The 23,975-nt window shown below is 39.0% G+C and overlaps 1 protein-coding gene across 1 annotated transcript in view; it reads right to left on the bottom strand.

Moving 5' to 3' along the window:
* Positions 1-23,975, bottom strand: part of KNL1 (kinetochore scaffold 1) — a 52,407-nt gene that overhangs the window by 14,222 nt on the left and 14,210 nt on the right. Inside the window, exons 5-14 of the mRNA XM_054715564.1 lie at positions 19,757-19,809; positions 19,511-19,544; positions 17,894-17,931; positions 13,970-14,022; positions 8,514-13,034; positions 7,091-7,229; positions 6,608-6,675; positions 5,878-5,976; positions 2,947-3,062; positions 206-296 (exon numbers count right to left, since the gene is read on the bottom strand). Of these exons, the coding sequence (XP_054571539.1) occupies positions 206-296; positions 2,947-3,062; positions 5,878-5,976; positions 6,608-6,675; positions 7,091-7,229; positions 8,514-13,034; positions 13,970-14,022; positions 17,894-17,931; positions 19,511-19,544; positions 19,757-19,809 (5,212 nt within the window). The remainder of the gene's footprint in view (positions 1-205; positions 297-2,946; positions 3,063-5,877; positions 5,977-6,607; positions 6,676-7,090; positions 7,230-8,513; positions 13,035-13,969; positions 14,023-17,893; positions 17,932-19,510; positions 19,545-19,756; positions 19,810-23,975) is intronic.

Here is a 23,975-nt window from a genome sequence, read left to right on the forward strand (position 1 = left end):
ATATATTAAATTGATAATTTCAAGTTTGAAAAAATTATGTATTAACAATTACTCATGTATACTTAAATAAATCCTTGGTAACATATACCTGAGAAGTAAGTTAAAGAACTCATCACTAATTACCAAGTAATAATTGTCTATTTCATAGTAAGAATTGTTCAAAATGTCTATACTGGTTCCTATTCAGAAAATGACACAAACATACCTCCTCATCAGAGCAATGTCTCATTTTCCCCCATAGGTTCCTGTTTACATCAGTCAACAGTTTATCTTGGTTCAATACAGAAAGCTTTAATCTAAAATATAGAAAAGTTAATTAGCATAGAGTTCAGAAGACGGCTTCAATGAATCAACTCAGATTTACAGGTATAGTAAATCTTTCTAGTTCTTTTTCTACATTAAAAGAGGGGAACTCACTAAAGAACAGTGACCAGCCTTATTATTTTTCAACACTTGTAGAACAGTTCAAGAATATTATGAATCAAAAAAGCTTCTTGCCTGGCTGGCATGGCTCAGTGGTTGAGCGTCCATTCCTGGTCAAGGCACATGCCCAGGTTGCAGGCTCAATCCCCAGTGTAGGCAGTGCAAGAGGTAGCCAATCAATGATTCTCCCTCTCCCTCTCCCTTCCTCTCTGAAATCAATAAAATCAAATTTAAAAACAAAACAAAACTTCTCACAGATAGAATTCTCATCCTAATGTTATCAGCTTTTCCAATATGAAAACATGATGCTAATAAAGAATCCTTAAGGCCTGTCAATGCATAATTGTGATGTTATTTACTTTTATTGTTAATTCTGACTTGAGGATATTTTTTCCATTCTTTTCAGACACAGTGGAAGGGGAGAGAAACATTGATGGAAGAGAGACACGTGGACTAGCTGCCTCCTGCATGTGCCCAGACCAGGGTTGGGGAGCAAACCCGCAACCCAGGTATGTGCCCCTGACCGGGAATCGAACCCAAGACTTTTGGGTGCACAGGCTGACGCTCTAACCACTGAGAGACATCCACCAGGGCTGTAACTATCCTATATAATAGAAGTCTAATATGCAAGTTGACCGAATGGCAGAATGACCAGTGGAACGACCAGTTGCTATGATGTGCACTGACCCCCAGAGGACATACGCTCAACACAGGAGCTGCCCCCAGCTCACAGGCCCCAGGCCAGCCAAGGCAGGTGCCAGCGGGGGCCCCCAATTAACCCGCCAGTCGCCCCACAGATGGGTCCTGATCACCAGCCAGGCCTAGAGTCCCTACCCATGCATGAATTTCATGCACTGGGCCTCTAGTTATTTTATTTTATTTTTATTTTTTAAAATATATTTTACTGATTTTTTACAGAGAGGAAGGGAGAGGGATAGAGAGTCAGAAACATCGATGAGAGAGAAATATCGATCAGCTGCCTCCTGCACACCACCCACTGGGGATGTGCCCGCAACCAAGGTACATGCCCTTGACCGGAATTGAACCTGGGACCTTTCAGTCCGCAGGCCGATGCTCTATCCACTGAGCCAAACCGGTTTTGGCCCTCTAGTTATTTTAAATAAAAGTTTCCAATTCAGTTCAAAGTCCTATCTCACCTTTACAGAATAGCTTGTATAAAAGTAGCAAAGATATATATTTTTAATCTTTTGTTAATAAGCAGAAGAAATAAATCTTTACCAGAGTTCAAATATTATATACAGGCATAGAAGTGCAAATCAAATAGTAGACCACATCTAAACAGACTAGTCATTGTATTTCATTCAAAATAAAACATTCTTAAACAAATCATCAGATGCCCAACTCATTTAAACAACATGAAGAAACCTGTTTGTCTTGTTCAGTGAAGAACCCCAGTACTTAAAACAGTAGGTGCTCAATATGTACATTTATTAAATAAATAAGCCATAATCAGCCAAATCTGCAGCATAATAATTTAACAGCATCTAAAGTCTCTATTTTTAAAACTATATACTTTTCTGTTTGTTAGACTGGTTCAAATTTAGTTGATAGTTCTACATAAGTATGATATAAACATTATTTTGGGTTGCAAGTCCTGCTCTATCTTTGAGAATCTAGGTATACTGTATCAAATCTGTAAATTAGTTTGCAGCATCTATATATCCCAAAGCACTAAACTACAGTCTGAGGAAAGCATGTTCTTTTATACATGCAAATCAAAGGCAAATGTGATAAAATTATAAACCCTAAGGCATTCCTGATTTTAAGCACTATATATAAGTCTATAAAGAGACATCTCTCTTTTGAAGATGTTCCTTTGCAATCAATTTATGATATCACTAGAGGCCCGATGCATGAAGATTCGTGCAAGAATGGGCCTTCCTTCCCCTGGCTGTCTGCACCACCTTCGCTCTGGCCCAGATCCGCCTTTCCGCGTTCCCACGCTGCCCAGAGGCCTGGAGTGGCTGGGGTGGTGCAGAACGCCTGCATCGTCGCTGTGGCGACAATGCAAGCATCCCGTCCTGCCCCCTGGCCGCTCAGAGCCTGGATATGCAAATTAACCCGCCATCTCTGTTGAGTTAATCTGCAACTCCTGATTGGCTGGTGGACATTGCGAAGGTACAGTCAATTAGCATGTTACTTTTATTAGGTAGATAATTTAATAATTATTGTTCACTGAGGACACACTTTTTGCTAAAAATGGCATGAAAACATTTTATATACACTATTTTCTACTGTTCATATCTCCCTGCTGAGTAGGTATTATTATTCCCAGTTTATAGATGTGGAAATAAAGGTTAAATGACTTACATAATGTTACACAATTAGTGTAATAGACAGGATTAAGCTTCAATCTGAAAGCCAAAGCTCTTTCTATAAACATACTGTACTACACCACTGATTAATGCCATCAACTTTTTTCTATAGTGTTATTCTCATCAAAACCTTACCACACAGATGTTCACCCATCCAACAAACACAAAAAAATGAAAACTTTCATACTCTTCAATCTTTTGGCGAAGAGCCTCACAATCTTCTCTATAAATCTGTATCTTGGGTCGGTAAACATATTGATTTAACATCAGATCTTCTGGAGTAGGTTGTGTGTTTATAGTAAACTGAAAAAAAAAAAAATCAGTCCCTCAAAACTGGTATTTTGAGAACAAATCATGTTTAAGAACTGTTTCAAGTTTCAGAGTGCCTATTTTTAAAAGTTCTACAAAGAAAAATGTGAATACTCTATTAAAATTCTTACACCCAGTAAAGTTATAAGTTGGGATTTGAATTCAAGTCTCTGACATCAAAGTCCATTTTCCACAGATGTATAGGGAAACTATATGTTCCACTCACATGGGATTTTAAGTGATTTTAAAATGGCTATGTGCTATTTGTCAATTATACCTCAATAAAGCTGGAAAAAATAAAAATAAAATGGCTATACATTATTTTAAGTAAATCAATACCTAAAAATACATTAGCTTTACCATTTACCTGCATTAATTGTCTTCTTGCCTTTTTATGGATATCATTTTATTGTTCCAATTTCTTAAAGTGAGTATTAATAATTCCTTATTTTTACTGTTTTTTAAAATCTTTATTGTTGAAAGCATTATGTATGCCCCCTCTTTACCCCATCAACCCCCTCCAGCCCACCATCACCCCCAACCCCAGGCACTCACCAACCCACTGTCTGCGTCCATGGGTTATGCATATATGCATACAAGGTCTTTGGTTGATTACTTCCCACACGCCCATTCTCCTTACCCCGCCTTCCCTCTGAGATTCCATACTCTGTTCCATGCTTCCATGTCTTTGAACTCCACTAATCAGTTTATTTTATTAATTAGATTCCTAAGTGAGATCATGTGATACTTGTCTTTCTCTGACTGACTTATTTCACTTAGCATGATACACTCCAGGTCCCTCCATGCTGTCTCAAAGGGTAAGAGATTCTTCTTTTTTACTGCTGCATAGTATTGCGTGGTATAAATGTACCACAGCCTTTTTATCCACTCATCTACTGATGAGCACTTGGACTATTTCCAGATCTTAGTTATTGTAAATTTTGCTGTTATGAACATAATTAATTCCTTTATTTTTAGACTCTCTTCTATAAAAACTAGAGGCCTGGTGCACAAATTCATGCATGGGTGGGGTCTCTAGGCCTGGCCGGCGATTGGGGCTGGCTGGGGGAAGGGACCATGAGAGGATGCACCGGCCGGCCAGGGGGAGGGATCACAGGAGTTTGCCAGCCCGATATGGGCCGATCGGGGGACGACTGGGGCCGGTCGGCCAGAGGGAGGGACTATGGCCAGCCAGGGGGAGGGACCATAGGAGGTTGGCCAGCTGCGGAAGGTTGGTTGTGAGAGCGCACTGACCACATGGGGCAGCTCCTGCGTTGAGCACCTGCTCCCTAGTGGTCAGTGCATGTCATAGCGACTGGTCGTTCGGTCGTAAAGGTCACTTAGGCTTATATATATATATATACATATATATGTGTGTGTGTGTGTGTATGTGTGTGTGTGTGTGTGTGTGTGTGTATATATATATATATATATATATATATATATATATATATAGACTAGAGGCCCGGTGCACGAGATTAGTGCACTGAGGGGGTGGGGGGAAGGGTCCCTCAACTTGGCCTGCGCCCTCTCACAGTCCAGGACCCCTCGGGGGATGACCAACTGCTGGCTTAGGTCCAATCTCTGAGGATCGAGCCTAAGCCAGCAGTTGGACATCCCCCTCATAGTCCGGGACCCCTCGCTCTTTATCTGCCGCCTGCAGCGGAGGCAGGAGAGGCTCCTGCCACCGCCGCTGCACTCACCAGCCATGAGCCCAGCTTCTGGCTGAGCAGTGCTCCCCCGGACTACTGACCACCAGGGGGAAGCTCCTGTGTTGAGCATCTGCCCCCTGGTGGTCAGTGCGTGTCATAGTGACCGGTGGTCCCACTGTTCAGTTGATTTGCATATTAGGGTTTTATTATATAGGATATGTGAGGCTTTTAATTTCCTGTTAAGTTTAATTTTTGCTGTATGTTCCATAGGTTTGGTATTAAATGTACTCCTTTGCTTTCTAAATAGTTTTGATTGCCTCTTTGATATAGAATTATCTAGCCTGGCCAGCATGGCTCAATGGTTGAGCAGCAACCCATGAACCAGGAGATCATGGTTTGATTCCCGATCCGGGCACATGCCCAGGTTGCAGGCTCAATCCCCAGTGTGGGGCGTGCAGGAGGCAGCCAATCAATGATTCTCTCTTGTCACTGATGTTTCTCTCTCTCTCTACCTTCCTCTCTAAAATTAAATATATATTTTAAAAAATTATTCAGAAGTGTGTTTCTTAAGTTTTAAGAACCTAAAGAATGTTTAGTCCTTTTATTAGTTCTAATTTTATTGGATTAAGGTCAGATGATGTGGTCCATAAAATCTCCATTTTTTTCAGTTTGTTAATGTTGTCTTTGTGGCAAGGGCCTAACTAATTCTTTTAAATGTTCAACAGACTATAAAAAGAAAAAAATTCTTATGAAAGAACTACAAGTTTTTCTATTAATCTTTTTTAGTTTGTTGATTGTATTGTTCAAATATTCTATGATCTTACATATTTATTTTGAAAAATGTTTATTAAAAACTGCTATTTTTAGATTTGCTTAATGGTGGGAAAGAGCATATGTTCAGGAAAAAGTATCAAAAACAAAATAGATGGCAAGGAATGAGAAAATAAAACTTCACCTTATGAAAATTCATGACATAAATAAAATATCAGTTTTTATGCTAACCACAAATGTTTCTATTACAGAAAAACTTTTATAGGAAATTTTGCTTTGTTAGATTTTCTTTTTGTTTCTGAATAAATGCTTACTTTGATGCAGTTTAGTAAATAAGTAGAATATATTCTATCTGAGGCAACTATTTTGCCAAAAATTGCACTTACTTTGGTTGGGAGAGTGCTCTGTCGGGGTTTTTGTATCAAAATGTGGACTTGAAGAAGTATAAGAAATTCCTTTATTGTTATTCTCCCATCTTTGAGTTTCTGAGGAAAGAAAAAAAAAAAGTTTGCATAACCATTCAAGGTGAGCTCATTTTGATTTTAACATTTGTTTCAAATAGCTTAAAGTACTTTGCATATATTTGTGGAAATACTATCCAGCTACTTGTAAGCTGTACATGAACAGATATCTAAAATTTATTTCTTAAGGTTATTCAGTATCAGTAGAATTGGGAAAAAATAACAAAACTTAGTTCTTCTAATCATTATTTCTACTTCATATTCATATAATTAACTGCCAAGTTGGGTCCTCAACAGAGAAAAGAAAACTCTTCTATATATTTAAAACATTTAATAACATGGCCGGTATGTTCAGTGGTTAGAGTGTTGACCCTTGGACTAAAGGGTCTCAGGTTCAATTCCATCAAGGGCACGTAACTTCGTTGCAGGTTTGAGAGGCAACCAATTGAATGTGTCTCTCTCAGTTGCTGTTTCTCTCTCTCTCTTCCCCTCCTCCCTCCCTTCCACTGTCTCTAAAAATCAACGGGAAAAATATTCTCAGGTGAGGATTAAAAATAAATAAATGAACAAAATATTTCATAACTTTTTAAAAATTAAAAAAGAAAAACAAAATTAGGAAATTAGTTGCATTAGAAATGAGAAATACTTAACATACCTCCTTCAAGCTCTCTTCACAAATAGTGTCTGTGAGAAACTGTGGTTCCATTTGACTATTTCGGTATGCTGAAAGTAAGGCATTCAGGTGATGAACAAATCAAAATTAAACTGTAAACTTAATTTTTTAGTTATCATTTAGGTTTATGTGTGGTTCATGCTTTTGAAGCTATCCATTAGGATCTTGTTGGGAAGACAGTCATTTGTAAGTCAAAGTATATTGCAGTTTTAAAGCTCCATTCAATGTTTCTCTACTGACTTTATAAGCCTCTTAGGGAAATCGCTCTACCTCATGTTGTATTTCACTTCTCCATTTATTAAAATAACTAAGAATTAAATATAAAGTATTATTTTACTTATAAACTACTTATACATCCCCAAAAGGTTACACAAATTTAAACAACTCCTGAATTGAAATAAAGTTTGTATTAGTCAAGTCAATATATAATTTCTATTAAAATAACTTTCATGAACATTATCTTACTGCTGAAGTCCAGAGAGGTCCCATCAGCCTTGATTGAATCCAGAGAACTGCTACAACTAGATGGGGTCCTGCCCAGGCTTTTTATCAATACACTATTAGCATCTTTATCTGTATTTCCTTCAGCATGATGATAAAAAATCTGAAATTATCAATTAAGAAACAACATCAGGATAAAATTTTAACACTGTATACTTATAATGACTATTGAACACTAACAGAAATACTTCTAACATAAAATTTATGTATAATATAACTCTTAGAGATTCCTTAGCAAAGAATTCAAATAATTAACATACAACTGAAGCCTTTAGAGTTAAAAGTAATTTTATTTTACATAGAAACAACTTTTTGCATTACACTGTATAAGCAAATTATTTCTCAGATGTATCTAAGTTATAGCTAGATCCTACGAGCTATCAAATGTTGACCTACACAATTATTCAACTACTAGCCAACAGAGTTAGGGCTACCACACTCCAGAAAACCAGAAGAGAATATTGGTGGTACTGGCTAGTGTATAGAAAAGAAACATTTCCAGGCTTCAGTGCTTTTACACTTGGTGACCAAGACTCATTTGACCTTTTACCCTCCAAGTATTTATAATACTTAAGATGACTTTTAAAATTACATGTAGCCGAAACTGGTTTGGCTCAGTGGATGGAGCATCGGCCTGTGGACTGAAGGGTCCCAGGTTCGATTCCGGTCAGGGGCATGTGCCTTGGTTGCGAGCACATCCCCAGTGGGTGGTGTGCAGGAGGCAGCTGATTGATGTTTCTCTCTCATTGATGTTTCTAACTCTCTATCCCTCTCCCTTCCTCTCTGTAAAAAATCAATAAAATATATTAAAAATAAAAATAAATAAATAAATAAAATAAAATTACATGTAGCCCTAGCTGGTTTGGCTCAGTGGATAGAGCATTGGCTTGTGGACTGAAGCGTCCTGGGTTTGATTCCGGTCAAGGGCACATGCCCAGACTGCCAGCTCGATACCCAGTAGGGGGCATGCAGGAGGCAGCCAATCAATGCTTCTCTTTCATCACTGATGTTTCTAGCTCCCTTTCCCTTCCTTTCGGAAATCAATAAAAATAAATAAATAAATAAGTTAAAATTACATATACCCTGCCTAGGAATTTTCATATGCAAAACCACAACAAATCACCAAAGGTGACAGAATATTTAGAATTACACAATTTCAACATTAACTTTTGTACTACTTTCCATTTCATTTTTTGTTACCATTTCTCACTTCAAATCATTTTTAAGTCTGTTCATTAATTCCTTGAGATTCTACAACGAAATGTTTCTTCAGCTCTATAACTAAAAATAATAAATTCCTGCTTATCCAAAACTAAAATTAAAATTCAAGAATACTCATAATTTAAAAAAAAAACAAGAACATTCATCAGTTCAAGACAGAGCTCACCTGCTGATCTTGTGTAGTATCACTAAACTTAATCTCACTTTTTCTGATTTTTTTCTCATTCTGAGAATCATCATCTTCTTGTACCCAGGTTCTTTTTTGGCTATTGCAGGTTTCTTTCATTTTATTTTCAGATGGTGAAATCACTTTCTGGTATGTCTCGATCAAAGACTTTCCCTCAGTTTCTATGCTAATAGAGTCTGAGGAATTAATCTCGCCAGGATATATAGGAAGATTTTCCTCATTTATATATTGAGATGGACTTAAGTTCAGTTTAGCTGCAATAAATCCAATGCCTGAATCCTTACTGGAGACCGGCTGAGTTTCTAAGTGACTTAAATCAGTTGTATTTGAGGGAATCTGCTCCAGGTCATCTATACCAGTGACACTACAATTTCTCTTGTTTGGCAATCTGGGCAAAAATATTCCCAAAGAACATCTCCTTATTTTATCTTTTACAACTGGTACTGAGTTGGTTTCAGCTCCATTATGAAAAAATTTATTTTCTTCATCTCTATCATCTTTAACATTGTTGGACACTGTGCTAATATTATTTCTTTCTGTAGCTTGCACTATACTCATATCACTTTCTGCCTTATTTACTAACTCAAGTAATTGTTCTGGAAAAGGTGGTATATGAAAAGCTTGGATATCTAAAAATTCTTCAGTTTTCCCATTCAAATTATTCAGATTTTGTTTGCCACTACTAAAACTTGCAGCATTGGATGCAATTACAGGATCTGATGTTTCTTTAGGATTGGCATGAGTTTGAATATGCTTAGTCAAGTCTGAGTTACTGTGGAAATCTACGGCTATATTACATTTAGCTGTTCGGATATTTTTCTTCAGTTCTTTTTCACAGGCTACAGTCAACTGTTTCTCATTATTGAGTATTTTGGACTCATTTTCACATGTGGGTACAGAGGAATTTCTTAGAATATTTAAATTCTTACTTTCAGCTTGAGCCAATATTGCTTCATCTTTATTAACAATACTCTGTCCTTGTTGAGGTAATGGAGATAGCTGAGTTGAGAGATGAAGTGGAGAATCAACACAAACATCAACAAAGATCTGCTTTAAATTATGTTCTGTATTATGAACAAAGTTTTCCATTTGATCCTCTGGAAACTTAAAAGATACTTGCTTTGAATCAAGTTTAGTCATGTTTCCCAAATCCTGACCATATACTAAAGTTTGATTTGGGGGCTCCTTAATCAGGTCTTTATCTTCGAGCACTGTTATGACACAGTCATTTAGCTGTCCTTGGGTATTAGTTTGAATAACTTTTTCCTTCTCTAACACAGAACAAGGAGCAGAGAGAGGCAGTGCCTCAGATTTCAAGTAATATTCACTGGCTAACTCGTTTGCATAAGCAAGATCATTTTGCACTGGGCAATTACTGGCTTTCTCATCTTTATCACATAAGGACATGACATTCCCTTCCAAATTATCAACAGAGGAAATAACATTTGGTAGAAAGGAATAATTGTCACTGGATCCACAAATAGCAGGTGCATGACTGTTTGTAAAATCCACATTTCTTCTACCTGTGCTATTTAAGTGGCAGTTTCCAAGTTTGGCTTTTTCCAATGTATAGGCCTTATCTACAACTTTTGCCATGACCTTTTCATCCACAGTAGTGCTATGGAATTTGATGATTTCTATCTGAGGTTGATCCCCAGACAATGTATTAGAACAGGGTATCACTTGGTGTTCTTGCTCAGTATGAAGAACAATTTTGTTTTCTATAGCCTGTGCTTGTTGTTTAGTGATTTCTTGAACAGAGCTACCATCCTTAGGAAAAGAAACACCCAAGGTTTTTCTTTTTACTATTCCAAATTTAGGGCACTCTTGAAGTATTTTTTCTGTGGCTTGACAATCAATGAAAGCAGTATCAGACTTGGTGACTTCCAGATCACTGTGATTATCTATAAACAATACAGTATTGTCCATTGGCCTAGTGGTTATTTTAACTGGTGAGACAGTTTTACATTCTAAGGCAGTTGTGTGAGTTCTAGTGATCTCCATGTCATCCTGCCCACATGTGTACAAAATAGTTTTAGAAGTTCCTGCCAAAGGCACCAACAGAGAATCTTTTCTATCTTCTATGGCATTTTTGTTATTTATTTCCACTGTACAACTCTGGATGATATCCATATCATTTTTATGATTACTTGAAAATGCAATGGGCTTGTCATCTTTGAGTCTAAGGCTTTTCCTTCTTTGACTTTTGCCTGACAAATATTCATTAAAAAATCCAGGCTTTTGTACATCTCTGTCATTTTTCCAAACAGATGATGCAGACACTTCCATGTTCTCATCAGCTATAAATGCTACAGATTTCTCTATAGGACCACTATTAGATGGGTCCCCAAGAAGTGTTAGCTGGCTGACTTTTGCTGCTGAATGGTCACTTCCACCATTCTCCAGAAAGAAAACACTCTCCTCAGCAGAAGTCACTTTTATTTTTCCTAGGCTTTTCCTTTTGGATAGTTCAAAGTCAGGTCTGTCTGCAAGTACAGTTCTTTCTAAATTAGTCTTACCAAGTTCTTGTACTTCAGAAGGACCAAATCCAATGACAACAGTGTGACTCTTGGTTAGATCCATATTTTGCTCCACTTCTGAACAAGTAATTGTCTTGTCACAAGAACAGTCAAGGGTGGGATTACCTAAACTTTTCCTCAGTGGCTCAGGTAGTTTAGAATTCTGGTCTGGTACAGATTTAACTATATGACTGTTAACAGCAGTATTATGATTTTCCATGGCAGATTGGCCTTCTGATGAAGACAGTTTAGTGGTCGGAAACAAAGCTTGCTCACATGAAACTGTATCTCTATTCTTTCCCAGTGCTACTTGTTTATTAAGATCTCCACCAGAGTAAACTATATTATAGCTTGCTGCTTTGTCCTGGTTAATATCAACTGGCTGAGAAGAAACTTTATCAAGATAGGGTGAAATCTTCAAAACTTGATCTATTTCTTTGTCCAAGGGATCAGTTAGGATGTTTTCAGATATTATTTTTGGTTGCTGGGAGAGTTCATTATGACTTTTGGTCATTTTTCCCCATTCATCTAAAAGGCTTTTGCTGTCAGAGTGAAATGTACTGGCATCCTTGAATGCTAGATTACAAGATGCAAAAGGAGCTTGACTTCCTAAGTTAGTTATGTGACTTTTAATCAAACCCTTATCTTCACCTGTGAAGATTACAGTCTTTTTACCAGCCAATGAAGTAGGCAAAGGATCTGCCTGGCCCTGTTGTAATCTTTCCTTAGATACATGAGGAACTGAGATACAATTTACATTCATTTCCTCATCCTTTGACATAGTTATGTGATTTTGGAGCATCATTTCTTTTTCAGATATTGGTATGGCTGTTATCTGGACATTTGTCTGATCTTCTTTAAAAATTTGATTATCTATTGCAAGTGTCTGACTCTTGGTAATGTCCATGCTATCCTCTCCTGAGTAAATTGTTTTATCTATGAGAAGAGAGCTGGCACCTGGATTATGATACATTTTGGCATAATTACGGTCATCCTTTAGCAAATTTTCTTCCTCTTTCATACTTGAGAGACACTTGGTCAGTTCCATGGCATCGTTACAAGTAGAATACAAAAATGTTTTATAATCTTGAGTTGCTGGACTGAAACATATAGATTCTGGGACCATGGCCAATGTTCTGACATCTTGGTTAGAAGTCTGTGTGACTGTGTGAGTTTCTGTCCCCATAATATGTCCTCTGGTAATATGTATGTCACCTTTAGGGTTTAAGGAAGTGTCTGGAAAAGCAGCATTTGGTTTATTCTTAAAGACTGTCATCTTTCCTGGAGCTTTATTTCTATAATCTGTTGTAACATCCATCATGACAGTCTGGGTTTCATTTTCTATTTCAGATAAATTATCTGCAGAGGGTAAAATTTGTATAGTGCGGTTTATTGTCAAGTCCATCAAGTCATTACCATAAACTGTATTATCACTTTTAAATTCCCTTAAATTGGCTTCAGTGGATGTGGGAACCAAAGTCTGAATATTGGATGTATAACACTGGGTGAAATTCATCCCATCATCTTGTTCAATAAAGATTCTAGTCATATTACTGCTATTTTCATCTACATTGAGAGATACATGCATTTGATGTATGGAAGAAGCCTTATTTGATTCTATGGAATGAATAGATATCTCAGAATTTTCTTTATCAGGTCCTGTAGAAGAAGTATTAGATTTCCCTGTTTGCAATCTTTTTATGAAGTCATTGAAATTTATTTTCTTTTCTGAATTAGTGTTTTGATCCATGGAAAAATTCAATTCTTTTTTCATTCTTGAATCCTCAGTGTGAAGTTTTAAGTTAGCCACAAACGATGTGGTATCTGTCTTGGTGGACTTGTCACTTTTTGTACAATCTAAAAGGCCTCTCGTAATCATCACGGTGTGACTTGCTGTCAGGTCCATCTGGTTTTCATCTGAAAAGATGACTGTCTGGTCATTTGAGTGTTTCTCTTCATGGTTGTATTCTATAACTGAAATCTATAATGAAAGCAAAATATTTTAAAAAATCAAATACAATAAAAACTTTAAAAAGGTATTTTACAACATGTACTGTAAAAATAATCATCAATGATTGGTTTGAATCAATGGTGTGCTGTGTAGTACATAATTAGTTATTAAAATTTTTTCTAGTCTGCAAGGTGTAGCTCAGTGGTTGAGCGTTGACCAGTCAGGGCACATGCCCAGGTTGCAGGCTCTATCCCCAGTAGGGAGCATGTAAGAAGCAGCCAATCCATGATTCTCTCTCATCATTGATGTTTCTATCTTTCTCTTCCTGAAATACTTTTAGTATTTGTGGACAAATTAAAAGTTCACCCATTAGAATGACTAAAAGATAAAAAGAACTGACAATTCCAAATGCAAATATAATGAAAATGATAATTACTGTATTAGATAGGTCATTCTCTTTTTAAATAAAAGACTCAGAAAGGGATAAGTGCATAACTGACTAATCTGTAGAACACTTCTGAACCATTGAAAGTTGGATTCTCTTTGAATCCTAATGCAGTGATTTTATTTGTAAGGATATGGTCAAACTCCTTGCTACTCAAAGTATAGTCTCTAGACCAGTGCACTAGTAAGACACAGGAGACTGTTAGAAGTATAAAATCTCAGGGCCCATGCTAGATCTACTGGATAAAAAAAAAATCTACATTTTAAACAAAATCCTGAGATGATTCATATGCCCATTAAAATGTGAGAAGTCCTAATATAACAAATATATTTACCTATTATTTAAACTGGCAGTGATTTAACTTTCCTTAGTTAACTCGAAGGGTAGAAGTTTTTCCAGTCTATAGGTCCATTTTGGTAGGTAACCCCTAAATCATGCAATTACCATTAAATTTTGAGGTTTTAAAAAGTTTCAACTGTCAAGGGAAATTGAATATGAAGGCACTTGTATGAAATTATACCTCTCTCTGTTGCATCTGGGTCTGAATGGGAGCACAAAGCAACGTGTTCATTCCTATTAAGAAGAAGAAGAAAAAAACCAATAGTCAATGACAAAATATATATCACCAAGAGCCTGATTTTCCTTTTGTTAGATTCTTCATCGGTTACAAGTACAGTAGTGCCTTATCAGTGGCTTTGCTTTTTTCAGTCTCATTTATTCATGGTCAACCATGGTCTAAAAATATTAAGTGGAAAATTCATGGAACATATTCCCCATTGATAAGGGGCGGGGGGGCGCTACTGTATTTACTAAAGTTTTACTAGTTACTAAGCCCTTTATAAGGACTTAGGTATTAAATTTTATTGACTTTTAATTGTCCCATGTTAGAGACAGAAACAGTTATTGTATTCTCTGTGTAACTAAAATATTTTAAAATGTGGCACAAATTTTAAACGTGGAAAGTTTGGATCACTTTTTCCCCCCATTTACTTCTCCATTTTTATTTCCTGGATAGTAGAGGTTACATGAGATTTGAATCATCTTTTATTCTATCTTAAGGAATCTAGACATTCCCATGATGAAATGTGCATTTTATAAAAATAATACTAGAGAAGGAGAAGAAAGTAGATTCAAGAAAAAGATGAACCAATAATGAAACTACTGTAATAGTTCAGATACAACTTGATGAGATTTTATGTTAGAGCAAGATACAATAACGAAAATAAAGAACTAGAGTCAAGACATTTTAGAACCTATAATAATAAAAGCATAATATGCTAATGAGACCGGACATCCTTCTGGACAACCTTCCGGACGAAGCCGGGGCTTCGAGGGAAGCCCGGGTCCCAGGTGACTGCCAGCGGCTCGAGGGAAGCCCGGATCCTGGGTGCCAGAGGAAAGCCAGTGCCAGCAGCCAGGGGAAGGAAGGCCTGCCTATTCTTGCACGAATTTCGTTCATCAGGCCTCCAGTAATAACAGTAAGTAAAAATAGGCTCTGGCCAGTGTGATTCAGTTAGTTGGATTGTCATCTCATGCACCGAAGAGTTTTGGGTTTGATTCCAGGTCAGGGCACATACCCAGGTAGTGGGTTCAATCGTGATCAGTGTACATATGGGAGGTAAACAATCCATGTTTCTCTCTCTTCCTCTCCCTTTTTCTCTCTCTAAAGTCAATAAAAATTAAAATAAATAAAAATAAAGGCAAATCTTTAGAATAGTTTAAAGAGTTTACAGCAACCTTGATTAAACATGGTGAAGTAAATATAGGCTTTTTGTTAGAAGCCTTTTTTATTTATTAAGTTCCGACTCATTTATTCAACAAATATTGCTTCAGAACCTATTATGATCCCCAAAACAAGTGTCTACTAAAGTTCAAAGAAAAGACAAAATTTCTGGACTCAAAAAATTTCGTTTAACAAAAGAGCCACAAGTAAATACCAAAACTACAATGTGATAAATTCTACAAGAGATTGAGAAATAAAAGGAGTGTAGTCAAAACACAGGAAAGAGTGATTAACTTACTGGTTTTGTAAAAAAACAACAACAACTCCATTTAAGGCAGTACTACTTAATGTATGGTGCCAGTCTAAACTGCTAAATTAAAGCATTTCCCTTGCTAAGAAAAAATGTCAGCTACACAAAATAATAGCTTACTGCCACAGTTGATTTACATTCCAGAGTAACTTCCTCTTCAGTCATGGACTGTAATAGTTTGTAAACTGGTTACTTTGAAAAGCACTAAAGTTACGCTAAGTGAAAAATGAGAAGAATGCTAGGCAAATTATAGTTGGGAGAGCACTTTAGGTAGAGAAAATAGCATTTACAATGGATACAAGCAGGAAAAAAGTCCACATGAGGAATTGCAAATAGTTCTTCATGGTTTAGGAGGGATGGGGAATGTCTGGCCAGGGGGCCAAAATAATTTTGTCTGGCCCTGCCAAAGCATTAGGGGTGAGTTAATTAAATGTTTGACCAAATATTGCAGGTTAATTTTTAATTTGATAAATTTGTATGGCCTGTGAATTATGTTACAAATGTTATTTATAACATCATTTATAATATCTTACCTAATAATAGACAAATATGCAAACTGACTGTACCTTCCCTATGTCCATGATTGGCCAGGAGGCGCGAGGGGGCGGGGCTCAGGGTGGCCGGGGTAGCTGATTGGGCCGGTGGGACGCTGAGCTGCATCGCCAGCAGCGGCTCGAGCTCAGCGTCTGTGCCATGGCTGTGCTGCGGCACAGAAGGGGCCTCTGGGGCAGCGAGCTGACATCCCGCTGCACGGACCATCAAAAGCGGGGGAACTGAGTGCCTGTCTGCTCAGGCAGCAGGCCTTTCAGAAGCCGGAAGTGTGGGAGCTGGGTGCCTGTCCACTCAGGCAGCAGGCCTTTCAGAAGCCTCCGCCACGCCGGAGGCTTCTGAAAGGCCTGGTGCACCAGCGATCGAAAGGGAAAGCGTGGGAGCTGGATGCCTTTCCACTCAGGCACCAGGCCTTTCAGAAGCCTCCGGTGCCTGGTGCACCAGCGGACAGGCACCCAGCTCCCCGTGATTGAAAGCGAAAGCGTGTAGGGGACCCTACACGTGCATGATTCAATCATGCACTGGGCCTCTAGTCATTTATATAAGACCCTTGGCAGAAAGAGAGTTCCCCATCCTTGGGCTAGAGGAAAGGATGCCTATAAAGGAAAGGAAATAAGGTTGGAGAAGACGACAGGCCAAATCATAAAGGGCTTTCTAAGTCTATGCTAAGGAGTATGGGTTTTATCCTGCAAGCAAAAAAGTGTCATTCAACAATTTTTAGCTGGAAGGTAATATGATCAGATTTAGAAATACAAAGAATAGATTCGAAGGATAAGAAACTATATACAGTAACCCAAGAAAGAATAATAGGAACTTGAATTCAAACAGTGGCAGAAGGAATAGAGAAACAGTAAGAGATCCGTAAGATATTTAAGAGACAGGATAGAAAGAGAATATAGCCGAATAGATATAGAAAATGAAGCAAATATTAAAAAATGACTCAATTCCTGACTTGAGTGAATAAATGAGTAAGACCCAACTGGCATGGCTCAGTGGTTGAGCGTTGACCAGGTCACGATTCAATTCCTGGTCAGGGCACAGGCCCGAGTTGTGGGCTCAATCCCCAATGGGGGACTTTCAGGAGGCAGCAGATCAATGATTCTCATCACTGATGTTTGTATCTCTCCCTTTCCCTTCCTCTCTGAAATCAATAAAAATATTTTTAAATAAATAAATAAAAATAAATGAGTGAGAGGCTAAGATAGAGGAAACAAGAGGAACAGCAGTTTTGGAAGAAGTAAATTTGTGAAATTTTTTTTTTTTTAATTTAATGAATCTTTATTGTTCAGATTACAATTGTTTCTCCTTTTTCCCCACATATCTCCCCACCACCCAGTTCCCTCCCCCCCTCTTCCCTTACCTCCCCCCCCCCGCTGTCCTTATCCATAGGTGTATGATTTTGGTCCAGTCTCTTCCCCTACTCCCCACACAGACACCCCTTTCCCCCTGAGAATTATCAATCCACTCCCATTCTATGCCTCTGATTCTATTAAGTTCACCAGTTTATTCTGTTCCTCAGATTTTGAATTCACTTGACGTTTAGATTCACTTGTTGATATATATGTATTTGTTGTTCATAATTTTTATCTTTCTTCTTCTTTTTCCTCTTTTTAAAGAATGCCTTTCAGCATTTCATATAATGCTGGTTTGGTGGTGATGAACTCCTTTAGCTTTTTCTTATCTGTGAAGCTCTTTATCTGCCCTTCAATTAATTTGTGAAATTTTAAACTAAAAATTTTGTGTAACAAACAGAGGTCTCTTCACACTCTCTTTATCATGTTTTTTTTTTAGATTATTACTTATCAAGGAATTTGGATGAAGAGAAAGGTATATGGTAAGAAAAGTATTCTGATCAGACTCACCAGTAATTTCACAGAAATTATCTTGTGGAGTATTATTCCTAAAATTTAAAAAAATATTTTAAAAATCTGTATCACAAACAATTACCAAGAATCACAACAGTTGAATAATAATGCCAATTGCCTTCTACAATCTATACCCACTAGCAATGAGTGATGTTTTACCTATGTTCTTAACTGGTTGGATGAAAAATTATATCTCAATAGTCTTTATTTCTTTTCTGAAGATAAGCATCTTTTCATGTATTGAAAAGCTACTGGTATTTACTTTTCTATGTATTAATATTATAAAAATAACTTGAATTAAAAAAATCTGAAGATTGGTATTTATTGTTTTATACCAGCTGATGTATTTAAGGATTTACAAATGAAAGAGTATTTAATCACTTTATTAAAAGAATAAGCTGTACAATGTACATACTTATCCTATATAATAAAGAGATAGTCTGCTAATTAGACCGCACGGTGGAACGACCTTCCAGGATGACCTTCCAGAACAACCAGTGGGCAGGGGTCATGGGGCCATAGGGCCATGAGGCAGCCGGGGCCGTGAGACAGCTGGGGCCATGAGGCAGCTGGGGTCGTGAGGGCCGAGGCAGCCAGGGCCTACTCTTGCACGAATTTCATGCATTGGGCCTCTAGTCCTATATAATAAAAAGTAATATGTAAATTGACCAAATGGCAGAATGACTGGTCACTATGACGCACACTGACCACCAGGGGGCAGGCACTCAATGCAGGAGCTGCCCCCTGGTGGTCAGTGCGCTCCCACAGGGGAAGCACCGCTCAGCCAGAGGCCAAGATCACAGCTGGTGAGCACAGCGGTGGTGGTGGGAGCCTCTCCCACCTCTGCAGCAGCATTAAGAATGTCCGACTGACAGCAGTTGGACATCCCCCGAGGGCTCCTGGATTGCGAGAGGGTGCAGGCTGGGCTGAGGGACTCCCCCCCGAAGTGCATGAATTTTGTGCACCAGGCCTGTAGTCAAATATAATAGTACATTAAATTCTGCAAAACAATTTATTTTGTTTGTGGTTGTTTTTAAAGTAATGTCTAGTATACATTCCTTTCTTTAGAACATGTTTTGTTTTGTTTTTTAAAAAAAATATTTTAAAAAATATAGAGATAGATAGAAACATCAATGCACGCCTCCCACTGGGACCGAGCCTACAACCTGGGCATGTGCCCTTGACCAGAACTGAACCCAGGACTCTTCAGTCTGCAGGTCGACTCTATTCACTGAGCCAAACCAGCTAGTGCAGTAATTTTTAAAATTATTCCTAAGTATTCCACAAAAGGGACACAAAAATAAAAAAACTAAAAGGATATTAACTTAGCCTGGTAGGTGTTGCTCAATGATTGAGCATCAACCTATGAACCAGGAGGTCATGGTTTAATTCCTGATCAGGGTACATGCCCGACTTGTGGGCTCAGTCCCCAATAGGGGGTGTGCAAAGGCAGCCAATCAATGATTCTCTATCATCAATAATGTTTCTCTCTCTCCCTCTCCCTTGGAAATCAATAAAAACATTTTTTTAAAAGGACACAAATTCAAAAAGTACTTTATTTAGTAGGAATAAATAACTTTAAAATATAATTTGAATCACATTTTTCTTACTTACTGTACAAGTAGAACATTTTCTCTTGTTTCTGTTTCTAAAAATTTAAAAAAAATTAAAGTTTTTCAAAGATATTCTGATAAAGCATTAGAAAAACTAACAACAATAAAAAAATACTGCTCCCCCCAAGACACAAGTTGTAGTTTTTAACCAATAAAATAAAAAATAAGTTATATCAATTATCTGGTTAGATACCCACAGTAAATTTTTATACAAAACAGACTCGCAGGAATTGCATTAATATATTACCTGCAATTTCTGACTTTCTCACTATTTTCATATGAGATTCTGTCTGATATACCCTGGAAAATAAAGATTAATGAATATCAGTCATTTTGAATTAGAACACTATGGCATCAATTTATACTGTTTTTATCTTAACACTAGAGGCCCGGTGCATGAAAATCATGAACGGGGGGTGAGGGGGGTGTCCCTCAGCCCAGCCTGCACCCTCTCCAATCTGGGACCTCTCAGGGGATGTCCGACTGCCAGACAGGGATCGGGCCTAAACCAGCAGTCAGACATCCCTCTCACAATCCTGGACTGTTGGCTCCCAACTGCTCGCCTGCCTGCCAGGCTGATCACCCCCTAACCACTCCCCTGCCAGCCTGATTGACGCCTAACTGCTTCCCTGCCGGCCTGATTGGCCCCAACTGCCCTCTCCTGCCAGCCCCATCACCCCAAACTTCCCTCCCCTGCTGGCCTGGTCGCTCCTAACTGCCCTCCCCTGCCGGCCTGGTTACCCCTAACTGCCCTCCCCTGCTGGCCTGATCGCCCACAACTACCTTCCCCTGCCAGCAATCTTGTGGTGACCATCTTTGAATACATGGGGGTGGCCATCGTGTGCGAGGGCATGCAGGTCAATTTGCATATTATCTCTTTATTATATAGGATAATAAAGGCCATATATGACAAACCCACAGCTAACATCATACTCAATAGGAAAAAACTAAAAGCATTTCCCTTAAGATTAGAATAACATAGGAATGTCCATTTTCTTATTGAACACTAGTGGCCCGGTGAATGAAATTCGTACATGGGGGTGGGGAGTTTGTCCCTCAGCCCGGCCTGCATCCTCTCCAATCTAGGACCTCTTGGGGGATGTCCGACTGCCGGTTTAGGTCTGATCCGAATTTTGTGCACTGGGCCTCTAGTATAGTCAATAATAACATAATAACCTTATATGGTGCCTGGTGGGCACTGGAAATATCAGGGGGAATACTTTGTAAATTATACTTTGAGTTCAACTACCTCTTTGCTACATCAGGTACTAGTAATATCTGAAGTGCCAAAATTACTACATTAAAATCTGTTAGTTTTTAAATGAGCTCCGACAGAACCATCTTATCTAATAAAAGAGTAATATGCAAATTAACCATCACTCCACTACACCCACAAGCCACGCCCACCAACCAATCAGGAGCAAATATGCAAATAAACCCAACCAAGATGGCTACCACCACAGAGAGCAGGAGGGAGGCTTGGGTTTCCCCGGCAATGGAGGAAGCCAAGCTTTCCGCCTGCCCTTGCTGGCCTAGGCCTCCACTCAAGGCTACAAAGTTTCAATGATAGAAGATACATATATCAAAACAGAAATGGTGGCAGCCACAGAGCTGGAAAGAGCAGGAGGCTAGTTGCCCCCGGCAATGGAGGAAGCCAAGCATTCCACACACCCTAGCCGGCCCAGGCCTCCGCTTAAGGCTACGAAGTTTCAAATATGAAGATACTTAAGTCCCAACAGAAATGGCTACCTCCACAGAGCAAGTAGAAGGCTTGGCTCCACTCCAGGCTACAAAGTTTCAATTGTAGAAGATAAATAAACCCCAGATACCAGGGGCTCCGCTTGGGTTGCCAGGGGGCATGGCCGGCCTGCAAACCACCACAGACCCCATGCCCAGGCCGCCCCACGCCCCAAGGGAACCCCCAACCTGATCCAGGACACCCTTCAGGGCAAACCAGCCGGCCCCCACCCATGCACCAGGCCTCTATCCTATCTAATAAAAGAGTAATATGCAGATTGACCATCACTCCAACACACAAGATAGCTGCCCCCATGTGGTCAAAGATCCTGCCCCCATGTGGACACAAGATGGAAAGCAGGGGAGGGCAGTTGGGAGGGACCAGGCCTGCAAGGGAGGGCAGTTGGGAGTGATCAAGCCTGCAGGGGAGGGCAGTTAGGGGTGACCAGGCCAGCAGAGGAGGGAAGTTGGGGGCGACCGGGCCTGCAGGGAAGGGCAGTTAGGGGGGACCCAGGCCTACAGGGGAGGGCAGTTAGGAGCAACCAGGCTGGCAGGGGAGCAGTTAGGCATCAGTCAGGCGAGTGGTTAGGGGGTGATCAGGCTGGCAGGCAGAAGCGGTTAGGGGCAATCAGGAAGGCAGGCAGGCGAGCAGTTGGGAGCCAGCAGTCCTGGGTTGTGAGAGGGATGTCCGACTGTCCTTTTAGGCCCGATCCTACCGGGATTGGACCTAAACGGGCAGTAGGACATCCCTCGAGGGGTCCCAGATTGGAGAGGGTTCAGGCTGGGCTGAGGGCTCTTAAGTCATTGCTTCTATGAAGAAGAAAGAATATTTTAAAAATAAAAAAATGTAAGAATGATATTTGATCTGTTTCCTCCAACTCTATGAAAAATGTGGACTTGGATTTAAAAATAAAAACAGTAACAAAAATCAACTTGATTGTTCCATTGTACTCATTAACACCAAAATAAATTCTAGATGGGTTAAATAAAATGAACCTATAAAGAGACCAGAAGAAAATACAGGTGACTTAAAAAAATAATTTGGCATCTGATATTTTTAACAAATCTAGAAACCAGAAGCAAAACCACGGGCAGATATCACCATATAAAAATTTAAAACTTTTATACAGGAAAATACCAAATAAGGAAAATTAAAACAGGCTCAGTGGTTGAGCGTTGACCTATGAACCAGGAGGTCACAGTTCAATTTCTGGTCAAGGCATATACCCAGGTTGCGGGCTCAATCCCCAGTGTGGGGTGTGCAGAAAGAAGCTGATCCATGACTCTCTCTCATCATAGATGTTTCTCTCTTTCCCTCTCCCTTCCTCTCTGAAATCAATAAAAAAATATTTCTTAAAAATTTGCAATGCAGTTGAAAAAGAGCTGATATCTCTAACAATTAAGAAACTTTAACAAGTCAGAAGAAAAAGACAACTATACACATCAAGAAAATGACATAGAAACAATGACTAATTCAATAGTAAGGAGAACCTATAGCATCCATATTGTGAATTATAAATGCCATTTCCTACTAAAAAGAACTGAGCCGCACCTTGGAGAAATGGCTGATTCCAGTTCTGGGGCAAATAATATATAAAATGAACATGAAAATCTTGTTATACTATAAAGCAAAGAAGCTATTAAATATTATTGGTGTTATGTTAAAAGGTCAGAAACAAATCTGAAGAGATTCTACTGGTCAAAGATAGAATAGTCTAAGTATTAATAAAAACAATTATTACAACTACTGAAACACATTGAATATATTTAAGTTCATGATAATAGATTCTTAGATTTAGATATTTAGGTAAAGATACCTCACTAGTCAGGATACTAGAAAACTAACTTAAACTGAAAACTAATAAATAAAGGAAAACAACACCTCTAAGCATTTAACCTGCCTTTCCTATATTAATCACAATTCAAGTAAACAAATAACTTTATGGGAAAATCCTCAATAGAAGTGCTGTTAATAAATAAAAAAAGGAATACAGCCGAAACCGGTTTGGCTCAGTGGATAGAGCGTCGGCCTGCAGACTCAAGGGTCCCTGGTTCGATTCCGGTAAAGGGCATGTACCTTGGTTGTGGGCACATCCCCAGTAGGGGGTGTGCAAGAGGCAGCTGATCAATGTTTCTCTCTCATCGATGTTTCTAACTCTCTATCCCTCTCTCTTCCTCTCTGTAAAAAATCAATAAAATATGTTTAAAAAAATAAAAAAAAGGAATACAGAATGAGAATATTATCAATTAGCAAAAACTCTAAAAAAATCATGGATCTAGGTAAAGATCATCAATGCCCATTAACATCACAAAAAAGAGGTAATCCTACCTTATAATAGACAAATATGCAAATTGACTGCACCTTCACTAGGCCCAAGCCATGCCCATCAACCAATCAGGACGAGTATGCAAATTACCCCAACAAAGATGGTGGCTAATTTGCATATCAAGACAGCGTAGAAAGAAGCCAAGAGATGCTGAAGGGAGCAAAGCTGCAGAGAAGCAAGCAAGCCGGGGGGAGGAGAAGGGAGGAGCGGAGGCGAGGCCGGGGGAGAAGGAAGGAGAGTGGGGCAGGCTGGTGGGCGGGCTGGCGGAGAAGGCGGGCCAGGGGACAAGGGAGGAGCGGAGGCGGGGTGGGGTAGAGTGCAGCAGGAAACCCTATTGCAGGATTTTTCCTGCAACGGGAACGCTAGTTAGAACAATAAGTACCATCTGATGGAAGCACAGGA

Source organism: Eptesicus fuscus, chromosome 5 (assembly GCF_027574615.1).
Source record: "Eptesicus fuscus isolate TK198812 chromosome 5, DD_ASM_mEF_20220401, whole genome shotgun sequence".
Classification (NCBI taxonomy): Eukaryota; Metazoa; Chordata; class Mammalia; order Chiroptera; family Vespertilionidae; genus Eptesicus; species Eptesicus fuscus.